This window comes from Strigops habroptila, chromosome 4, assembly GCF_004027225.2.
Source record: "Strigops habroptila isolate Jane chromosome 4, bStrHab1.2.pri, whole genome shotgun sequence".
NCBI classification, from domain to species: Eukaryota; Metazoa; Chordata; class Aves; order Psittaciformes; family Psittacidae; genus Strigops; species Strigops habroptila.
The window spans coordinates 10,805,513-10,817,117 of record NC_046358.1 but is presented as its reverse complement, the minus strand read 5'-3'; the positions used below and the strand labels follow the sequence as shown (position 1 = coordinate 10,817,117).

Below are 11,605 nucleotides of genomic sequence, written 5' to 3'. Positions count from 1 at the left end.
CCCACCCTGTGGATTAGTAGCTAACAGGCATATCATCTAGGTACAGTAGTTCTTTGTACTCTGACCTAGTTGCTTCTGTTCTGGCTTGTTCCTTCTTGAAAGGTTATTTGGAAGAAATACAGCATTTGCTCTATAACAGCTCAAGAGTATCACCTGCCACGTGAAGCCCTTCCATTTAAAATGGACCCTAGCATAGTAGGATTGCCAACACCCAAAACTCTCTGCTCTGCTGCGTATTCAGAATGGATATTCTAAAATCATGTTAAGATGGTTGATTACAAAAGATATTTTTCCTAAGGGAAGGTTAAGACAGCCTTGTCTGGGATCTGGCTGGTATTTCTGGGGTTACTGGTGAATTCAGCTTGATTATGTTACTTCCCATGGTTAGCAATCAGTTGTCACTGTTGTCCTGTATACACCTGCACTGGTCTTGTGTTAGCTGTTAAAGCAGCTGTGTTTTCTTTTTCCTTAGGTATTTCCAGAAAGTGCCTCAAGGAAGCTTCCTTATGTAGGAAAACCGTGCAAGAAACATAGTGTGCTTTCTGGCAACTTGTGGCGTAGAGCTGTCAAAATGGCAGAAAATAAGGACAGTAGTATTAAAAACACAGACGTGAGACCCAAAAGCAGCCGGAGCAGAAGCGCGGACAGAAAGGATGGTTACGTCTGGAGTGGAAAGAAGCTCTCCTGGTCAAAAAAGAGCGAGCATTGTTCCGACGCTGAAACAGCAAGCGCTGAGGGAAGATCAGGGACTAATTTAAGGAGCCAAGAGAGGAAGTATAGCTGCTCGTCTATCGAGTTGGATCTAGACCGCTCGTGTGGTCACAAGTTTTTAGGCCGATCTCTCAAACAGAAGCTGCAAGATGCCGTGGGTCAGTGCTTCCCCATAAAGAATTGTAGCAGTCGGCACCCCTCAGGACTGCCATCGAAGAGAAAAATTCATATCAGTGAGTTAATGCTAGATAAGTGTCCTTTCCCTCCGCGCTCGGAGCTAGCTTTTCGGTGGCACTTGATCAAAAGACATACAGCCCCTATAAGTCCAAAAGCAGAAGACTGGATAATTGCTGATTTATCCCAGCATGAGGAACAGGAGGATCAGCTGCGAGACGATGAGATTGCCAACGGGGGAATGGACTCTCCCTCCCAGTCCTGTGACTTTTCCGACAGCAGTTCCTCTAGGGGTGATTCAAGGTCTGAGTTGGTTACAGGTAAGGTGGTAAGGAGCAGTAAAGATGAGAGCGATAAGGACTCCGATGATGAAGTTATAACACTGTGCACAAGCTCTAGAAAAAGAAACAAGCCCAAATGGGAAACGGATGATGAGCTGCTACGGATGGAAACGCCTCCAAAATACCATACACAGATTGATTATGTCCACTGCCTAGTCCCAGACCTCCTCCAGATCAATAATAACCCCTGCTATTGGGGAGTCATGGATAAATATGCAGCTGAGGCGCTGCTAGAAGGAAAGCCGGAGGGAACATTTTTGTTACGAGATTCTGCCCAAGAAGACTATTTGTTTTCTGTGAGCTTCAGGCGCTACAGTCGTTCCCTTCACGCACGAATAGAGCAGTGGAATCACAACTTCAGCTTTGATGCCCATGATCCTTGCGTTTTCCATTCTCCTGACATCACTGGACTCCTAGAGCACTATAAAGATCCAAGTTCCTGTATGTTCTTTGAACCACTTTTATCCACTCCGCTGAACAGGACTTTTCCTTTTTCTCTTCAACATATATGTAGAACGGTTATTTGCAACTGTACGACTTATGATGGTATTGATGCACTTCCCATTCCTCCATCGGTGAAGCTGTATCTGAAGGAATATCATTATAAGTCAAAAGTTAGAGTGCTCAGGATTGATGTACCAGAGCAGCAAAGCTAGAAAAATATTTTTATGAAAGAATGAAATTGTCTCTAAGCAGACAAATAGTATGTTCAGTCTTTCTTCCTTGTACGGTGTTTTTTTAATAGCAATTTGATTTATTTCTTTTTCCTTCCTGCAGATTATTTACCACCCAAACTAGCCTCTGTCTAAGGCTTTTTTATCCAAATGTACTTTGATTGTTCCCAGCTCTCTTTTTTAGAAATTATATTCCTTGTGGGCTTTTGGTACTGTCCTAGACTAGAGTTTTATGGAATTTCAGGTAGGCTTTCTGGTATTTCTATAGGTGGGTAGTCTTTAGATCTAAAATACCCCTAAAAATCAGTTTTGAACTTGACTTGTCTTTTTTATTGTAATTTACATATGTTGCTGACATGTTTGAAATGATGCACTGTTAACTGAAGATTGACTCATCTGTATTTTCTGCATTTCTTTTAAAATGAGTGCTCTACCCTCTGTGTGTGTGTTTGTCTGTCCGTCCATATCTAATATAGTAAATTCATCAGTCTATTTCTAACATGACTATTCCAAGCAAAATGAAGTTTGAAAGAGGATATGATCTTTCTATAAATATGTCAGGGGACTAAACACCAGGGAGAGGAGAAAGAATTCAAGTTAAGGACAACACTCAGTACAGGAACAAACATGTATGAACTGGTTGTGAAAAGATTTTGCTTGGAAAAGAGAAAGCTCGTCACCATCAGAGCAGTGGGGTTCTGGAACAGCTTTTCATTTTGTATAATAGCAGTAAAAAGCAAACTACTCATGAATTGGGATTTGATTGGTGTCTGGAAGGAATAATGATACAGTTACTTATGATAGATGGGGCTTGGACTTGGGAACTCTGTTTCTGTGTTACTATTTCATTAGAAATACCCAGTTTTCACTAAAATTGCTGCTGCTTCTTAAATGCTAAAGCACAGAGGGGGAGAAGGAAGATATTTCTTTAAAAATATGCATATTAAACTATCTGATCTTGCATGGTTGATCCTAAGGTGATGATCAATAACTTTTCTACTGTGTTAGTAGGAGAGTTGATTTTTTAATAAGTATAGTTAAAAAGAAAAAAGTCTGAAGATTTTTCTTGCAACGTGAAGCATTTGGTCAAATGGCTTCCTGCCAAATTCTCTGTACAAGAAAACCATGCATGGATAATGCTCCTAAAAGCATTACTTACATTACATGGATAGGCAGATCTGCTGCTGAATTATTGGTGAAATCCCACTGAGACTCAGTGGATCTGTGTTCAGGCAAGAAACTCTATTGCTTTCCAGGCTGGCCTCGGGGCACAGCTCCAGGAGGTGCAGGAGTGACCTGCAGTTCTGTCGTCTGCATCTGTATGTGCTTTATTTCTATTTGAATCTTTTTAATTTCACCTTGTACAGAATCTGACGGATTTGTAGGCATCAAATGTGTCCTTCAGGCTGGGTACTCTGGAGTTAGCAAGGAAGATTTGCCATGCAGCTCCACCAGGGACCCACCACCCTGTCTTGCCCCCTCCCTGAGCAGAGAAAACCTTTTCCACTGAACTGCTGTCACTGTGATGATGTAAACAGATTTCTAGGGACATCTGCTTAGAGACCAGCCTGTTTGTTTTCACTGTGTTTTAAATAGGTTTTGAACCAAAGTCTCCAGGGAGAAAATGCTAACACATCAATCTATGGCATCACACGTGGATGAATATGCTACAGGACAAACTCTCAGCTGCTATAAATCAGCAGGGCTTTATTGATACGCTTATAACAGCTTATACCAGCTGAGATTCTCCCTCCTCCATATGCAAATGTAATAGCATGACTGATGTCAGAAAAATTACCCTTTTTTTCTGTCATCTTTTCCTTGTGCTGCTTCCATTCAACTGACATTGCCTTTTGCATAAACTCTATTTTATCAAGGACAGCTTCATACTAGTAAATCCCTTTTCCCCTCTATCACTACCGTTTTCCAAATACAAAGTGAGTGAGCAGCGGGGATCATCTTGGCTTTGTTCTTTTACACAGCACCTGTCGTGGTGGAACGGTGGGCTGTGGTTTGCCATGGCTGCAGGATGAAGTCAAAATCTTGGCTTCATAGAGTGACATCAGAGATATTTGCAGTCTGCTTCATTAAAATGCTCTTTCAGAAACTCTTAATTAGGGCAAAATGCTCATCATTTTAGATAGAGATTAGCATTATCATTATTATTTCAAGAACGCAAAAAATAGATTTTGACCAGAAGTCATACTTGCTTTGAAAGTTAGCAAAGGTCACTACCTTTTCCAAAATCAGCAGATTTTGTCCCTTCAAAATGAAAGGCCACAAAACAACCTTTTTTTGGGGTATAATTCCCCAATACTCTGTGTTTTCAGTGTCATTCTGTATGCAGCCTACATTGTTTTGACATTAGTTGATGCATTACTTATCCAAAAACCCCTTGAGCACTCCAAATTTAGGAGACCTATACAATACAGCATTTAGGGGAAGAAGGTGCGGTGCATAAAAACAGTGCCTTTGGACTGTGGGCCAGTGAACTGCATTTATTTAGAGGAAATCAGATGTAGAAAATACTGACAAATGAGCTTTTGTGGAAGTTCACCCCATCCTTTCCTGTTTTATTTGTCCAGATCATACCTGTGTGACATTTGTACCTAATGACATTGAGTTGTGTATACATGTGCAATCTGAGAAAGATCTATTTCATGAAGTATGCACTTTTTTATGAAACAGGAGAACTCAAAAGATCTGTTTTGCTTAAACCCATGTACCCTTTTATCTTTTTTAACACCTTGATCTGAAGTGTGATCCAAAGGTAGCCAAGTCTTGAAGTTCAGTGTTAAAGCCCTCCAAAAACATAAGAAACAGAGTAGAACTTCCATTTTCTAAGTCCAAGCTCTCGCAAGATGGAGATCCCAAGTTCTTCAGGATGAAGATTAAACTTGGAAGGAGGAAAGTATGGAGGTGTGTGGAAAAACACGCTCAAGGCTACACAGCAGGTCAGTAGTTGAGTGAGGACACAATCCAGAGGTGACCCTGGCCACAGCCCCCCCCATTTAGGGGCACCCATCTAGCATTGCGTCAGGAATCGTGTGTGTGTGACGTGGTTTGTGTTGGTTTGTAGGTGGTTCCATAGGAAGACAGTAGAAATACAGCATACTGAATCAGTGTGAACAGCTGCTGGTAAGAAAAAAAGATCTGATTTTGATATATTATTTTGATATGGAGGGGTGAGGAAAGGTCAGGTTCTTGATGCACCCTGGACAAACAACATATGCAAGCTATTTTTACAGGATGGCTTAAAAAAATTAAATACTCTTTTCATTAATTGTGTTCTCTGGAGTTTGCTTTTGTCTGAAGTGACTTTTTGCAACTCTATAGTCATGCCAGGTGTTGGCCCAGTGCTGTCAATACAGAGCAACTTCAGCTCCATCAGAATCATTGATGGATTTGGGGTAGTTTGTGTGTCCGATAGTTGGGAGTACACATTTCTTCTCCATTTTCCTGTTCTCAGCACTTGTCTTGATGAAATCCAGGGCACAATTGGAGCAGGATGTGTGTATCTATAGTAGCATATCCAGCTTGAAAAATAAATAAATGCGTGATCATAATTGAAATGCTTTCCTTTCAATGAGACTGGTGTGTTTCCAATATAAAGAAGAAATCCTTGTATGATGCAGACATGCATGGCTTTACTGTAAAATTGACATGCTCTTAAATAATTAAGGAGGGGGATACTTTAATTTGGAAAAAGGATGCTGAAGGAAGGAGGTTAAAGGAAGCTTTTAGTCAGCTCTAAGGTTAGATTTATTGATCTAGTGATCAATTCCTTTCTCTTTCCTGAATTTAAAGCTAATGGGAGACTGTGGTCAGAGATGAGTGGCTTTTAGTTAAGGTTTTTGACTCTTATAAATAATACAACAAATGTCCTAGTAAGTAATAAGAAATAAGATACTCCCTCATTCTTTTTAAATAGAACAAATGTGGCAAACAAGACTCAGCTGTAATTTTTGAAGTAATTTATTAGACAAATTGCTCTTCTCTACTTCTTTTACAAGAGAGACATAAACCATTATATTATTTATTCATGAATCATAGCCATTAAGATGATAAATCAAATTATCAGCTTCCTGTCTCTCTTCAGTTTTAATCATTTTTTATAGTTCATGCAATATGAAGACAACTTCCTTCCTATGAAACAAGAAACCTCCAAAGACCTTTTTATTGTAAACGTACATTTCCTTCCCATTTTTAAGTATATCCTAGTGATTTTCTCTGTCAATTTTATCTGCAATAAAAATCCAATAAAGAACTTGTCCATTGATTCACTATAGCAAAGGTAGCTATGAAGTAAGTAATTTTGGTTAACCTCTGAAATAACGGAGCACTGGAAAACGCAGTTAAAGGATTTTTTAATGCCACCCCTAAATGTGCATGGTACTATCATACATTTAATAAATAGTTAATAGAGAGAAATCTTGACACAAGCTCACATACTCATGGTAGGACCTTTCTCAAAAAGTTTAATGTGAGCTCTGCAGTAGTATCACTTTTAAAAACACATTTAAGCTTACTTTCTCTGCTACATTCGCACAGCCAGAATGTTTTGCCTGTTCCCATAAGGTGGGAGAGCTATGGTTACTCTGTATGAGCTGAAATGGTTTCTTACGTCCTTTCTTCACTTGCTTTCCCTCTGTATGTCTGGTTCAGCATCTAAAACAGTCATAGGACGAGCTGCGCATGACGTAGTGTGGGTGGAGAAGTCATCCATTCAGAAAGAAATGCACATTGATTTCCATTCCAAACACTGGCAGCTAACTGGTTTTAAACTTGATCGGCCTTGTTAAATACTACTCTCAGGAAGCACCGATGAGGTCAGAGTTACTGAGGATGGAAGAGGAGCCTCTGCATCATTAGAAATACTCATGCTACAGTGTAAAAATCAATACTTGTTTACTCAACGCTATGAATAATAGAGTTTTGAATGTAAATATATAATTTATGCATCTGAAATCTATAGCATGGGGCTGACGTGAGGTGCAATAACTTCCCTCTTCTTTACATCCATTTTAAGAATCCCCTGGGTGTCTGAGTGATGTGTTATCTGGCCAAAACACATCCTCAGCCCAGCCTCCCTGCAGGCAGGTCATTAGAACACCATCCTGCAGGGATCCTGCCGAGTGCCCCAAGGATGTCCTCACATGGACATTGGTTGATTGCTGGGGAGAATCCCTCGAACTATGTGTGTTTGGGACAGGTCAGAGAGTGTTGCTCTGTGGTTGCCACAACAGAGCCACAGCATAATTAAAAATTATAGCAGGCTCATTAGCCCATGCCAATTAAGGATGTCTGGCCACTGTAAAGGGCCAAAGCCAGGTTCCTCTTCCCCCCACCAGTGTGGAGACATGAGGACGGCTGTCTCATGGAATACGAAGATGCCAGTCTTGCAGGGCAGCTGCCAGGCAGGCAGCACACCTCCACATTTCCCCCATGGTGGTGATGTCTTTTTGCAAAGAACATGCCCTGTAAAACCCCAAACTGCTTCTCTCCCTCTCTTCTTCCTTTATGCTTGTGGCTCTTGGACATCAAAACGATGCAGCTGCTAAAACACCAGGCTTGTGTTACATACTGTAATCTAGAAACACAAAGCCATTGCTGGGAAGTGCCGGTGTAAAAGATCTGAATCCAGCTTTGAGGTAGGAGGCCCTGTTGGTGATCTGGGAGCTCTTCCATCTTATTTTCATTATTTTTCTTTTTAATTTTTTAGGGGGCAACAAATCTTAGTTGTTTCCTAATTCTCACATTCAGCCATTAGCTCAGAGCATCTCTGAGTTTGTCTCAATTGAACAGGTTCATTGCCAGACCTTTTTTTTTCAATGTGCATCAACTGGAATAGACCACAGTCCATTGCTTGAGCTAACATGGGATTTTTTCGTTCAAAGAAAAGGCTGGGTTTGTCCTTTGTAGCATTACGTGATTGTATTTCTAGGTCAGGTCTTTATGTTTAGTCACATGAAGTTTCAATTTGGACAAAACACCCAGTAAGGGTCTTGATGCTTGATGCTGTTATGATTAGAAAGTTGTCTAATCAAATTTTGTTTCCAATTAAAAAGATTGGATTAGCTCTCAGACTGAGCCCTTAGCTGTTATTTTTAGTCTACAACTAATGAACCCCTGAAAATAGAGTGTATAATGAAAATACAGTGATTGCTTCTGCTGGGATGGTTGGGAAAATACATTAACAGATCAGAAAGGGTAATAAATCTTCCATCACAACCTTCTTCATTAAACTAGATAATTTGAAATTGCCTCCAGTGTATTAAACAGTTCATTATTTTTCAGGGGAGCAACACACAAGACAAAAGAGTAGTGTTCTTTTAATTGATAGCCAAAGCCTGGAAAAAGAAAGAAAGAAAAAAAAAAGATGAAGCAAATTTAGTCCTGAAAAATCAGTCTGAGCACTGGCTGTGTTGCTGCACAACATGTTCAAAGACATCCAAACCTTCACATCCTCTGACTCACGGGAAGGAGGAAAGGCCCAGAAAGACAACCGTGTCCAGGGCTGCATCACAAGCAGTGTGCCCAGCAGGTTGAGGGAGGTGATCCTGCTCCTCTACTTCACTCTCATGACACCCCATCTGCAGTACTGTGTCCAGCTCTGAGATCCTAAAATAAGGACACGGAGCTGTTGGAGCAAGTCCAGAGGAGGCCACGAAGATGTTCCAAGAGCTGGAGCACCTCTGCGATGGAGACAGGCTAAGAGAGCTGGGCTTGTTCAGCCTGGAGAAAAGAAGGCTCCAGGGAGACCTTAAAGCAGCTTCCAGTGCCTAAAGGGGCTACAGGAAATCTGGAGAGGGGCTTTTGACAAGGGCCTGTAGGGACAGGACAAGGGGGAATGGCTTTAAACTGACAGAAGGGAGATTTAGATTAGATACTAGGAAGAAGTTCTTCCCTGTGAGGGTGGTGAGACACTGGAAAGGTTGCCCAGAGAAGCTGTGGCTGCCCCATCCCTGGCAGTGTTCAAGGCCAGGTTGGATGGGGCTTGGAACAACCTGGTCTAGTGGAAGGTGTCCCTGCGCATGGCAGGCAGGTAGAACTGGATGGTCTTTAAGGACCCTTCCAACCCAAAACATTCCATAATTGTATGAAAATACTGTGGGAGAGTGTGCAGGGAAACAGAATAGCTCTACTATATTTGACATAGTGTTTTTCTCAACCAGCGCAATTGCAAAATTAGATAATTTCAGGTTTGTAGATATTCTTCTGATGGTTTTAGCACATTAGAAATGAACGGCCCCCAAAACTTGATTTCTTTATCAGCACCTTAGTGTTATTTCAGAGGCATCTAATACTTCAAAGAAGCAAAGGGTGCCATTAGCCTGAGGGAAGAGTCTGCTGGAGCACAAAGGATAACCTGAGTGGAAAAGGGCAGCAAGAAGGGGAGTTTGGGGTAACAACTGGACTGAGGAAGGAAGCCAGTGCCGGCGTGCAACAGGGACTTTTCTCTGTGTGATCTTCAGCCTCCCCAGAAATTCCTCATTTTTCAGGACATCTTTGACCTGGCGAGCTGGAAGCTGAAAGCATGCTGAAGGCTTTTCTTGTCTGTGTCTTTACAGCAAAACATTGGAATTAGAGTAGAAGATGCCTGATATGCCGCCAAGGTAGGATATGGTTGGCGAGAGGGACATCCTGTCATTTTTATCCTCCTGTCAGTTTTATACTCTCTCAGCCAAATTATATCTTGGTGTGATGCTGCTGGCTCTGGTGTCCTTGTATACAAGAAATCTTGGTCCTTTACCTAAAGAGAGGGCAAATGTGAAGGGGAAATAGGAGATTTTATCAAGGAAGATACATTCAAAGGTGGCAGTAACTGGGAGGGTGTGAGTTTGGCCCACCAGCCACATGAGACACTTGCCCTTTGTTGATTCACTAAGAACACAAGCATTTAAAAATAAGCAAAAAAAAACCCAACCAAACTGTTCCCTGTTGGAGCAAATGCCTCTTCCTGAGTCCTCCTCTCCTCCAAATGAGTTAAAATAAAGATCAGCTCTTGCCCCCTTCCCAGCCAGCCCTTCTCAAGCATGAGCAGTGCTTGGTTTCTGCTGGATATTCCCTCCTGACAGGATCTTCTGCTACCACAGGTACAATCTGTTGGTGCAAATTACCTGAGTGGGCGGCAGATTCTTGGCTAGACAAAAGACTAGCCAAGGAATAAAAGGATCTTTTCTTTCACATGAGCCAGGGTGATGCATGAACACTTTGGTATTGTACTTCATTTAATAGCAAAAGTGCAAGGAAATAATCCCTTGCTTTATCTGATGCACTATTTATTGTGATTTCAGGCAGACAGGATTATTGAGGGGGAAAGGAAGAGGAAGGATGGAGATGAACTAAAGGGAAGGAAAGGGGGGGCAGGGAAAGCAGGGAACCAGAGTCACCTCTTTCCTAGGGCTTCCCAAGCCAAACATTGTGCCCCTGCTCTTTCAACTCCTGTTCTTTCCCCACATTGTAGAATCATAGAATTATAGAATGGTTTGGGTTGGAAGGGACCTTAAAGACCATCCAGTTCCAACCCCCTGCCACGGGCAGGGACACCTTCCAGTAGACCAAGTTGCTCAAAGCCCCGTCCAACCTGGCCTTGAACACTGCCAGGGATGGGGCAGCCACAGCTTCTCTGGGCAACCTGTGCCAGCACCTCACCACCCTCACAGGAAAGAACTTCTGTCTAAGAGCTCATCTCAATCTCCCCTCTGTCAGTTTAAAGCCATTCCCTCTTGTCCTATCCCTACAGGCCCTTGTAAAAAATCCCTCTCCAGCTTTCTTGTAGTCCCTTTATGCACTGGAAGCTGCACTGGAGCCTTCTCTTCTCCAGGCTGAACAACCCCACCACTCTTAACCTGTCACTCTTAACTGCTTTGATACCCACACACTGTAATCAAATAGCGCTCTGAAAAGCACATTTTAGAATCCTGTTTGTCAAACGTTTGGCCATGTTAGGGTAGAAATTATTCCAGATAAATTTGTTCAATGCTTTATGAGCTAAAAATGGCACATTTGTATTCACCCAAATAACATATGGTATTATGAAATTAAATTGAATATTGTAACAGCTGAAATCACAAATGTAGCTTACCCACCTTGACCTGAAATGCACAGCAGCAGGAAGCAAAGCAAAAAGATGTAACCCTCTCTATGTTGCGTTGGCTGGAGCAGTATCACAAGCATCAAAAATTCTTTCTTTCACTGCCTCTGCCAGCTTCGGCTTTATTGTATTTGTACTTTAACACGAGGCTTTTACACTTACTTAACTAGTTTTATGTGAAAGTAGAAGGTGTGAATGGCTGCGCCAGGCTGGGCCAAAAGCCCATCCCCAACAGTGAAGGCTCGAGGAAGAGTAGCTCAGGCAGCAGCCAGCCCAGTTCAGCTATGCATGCTTTGCTTGTCTCAAAATCAAAATAAGCATTACTCTATTAACTTGTTTTGAACAAGGCACTAAATGGCTGCATGCTGGTATCTTTTACAGTGTAAATATGATAGTGTGTCTTAATTTCTAACAGCAGGGAGATTCATTGCAAACAACTGGCTGCAAATCACTGAATGAATGAGAGTAGATCTCCACAGAAGTATACTTAATTCATTTGCCAATTACAGTTCTTTTTTAATTATGAAAATACATTTTAGCAGGCACATAATATATACTTTGTCTAAAAGAAAGGTAATTTCTAGCAGTATTGGATTTAACTGCAGTGC

General features: G+C 41.7%; 1 protein-coding gene across 1 annotated transcript; it reads left to right on the top strand.

Moving 5' to 3' along the window:
• Positions 1–476: 476 nt before the first annotated feature.
• Positions 477–5,846, top strand: SOCS4 (suppressor of cytokine signaling 4). Its single transcript, XM_030484745.1, has one exon. It carries the CDS (start codon positions 572–574, stop codon positions 1,880–1,882), a length of 1,311 nt encoding a protein of 436 aa, XP_030340605.1. The 5' UTR covers positions 477–571; the 3' UTR covers positions 1,883–5,846.
• Positions 5,847–11,605: the final 5,759 nt, after the last annotated feature.

Bases quoted from the DNA above. Each gene is read 5' to 3' on its own strand.
- SOCS4 (XM_030484745.1), top strand. From the start codon at position 572: ATGGCAGAAAATAAGGACAGTAGTATTAAAAACACAGACGTGAGACCC.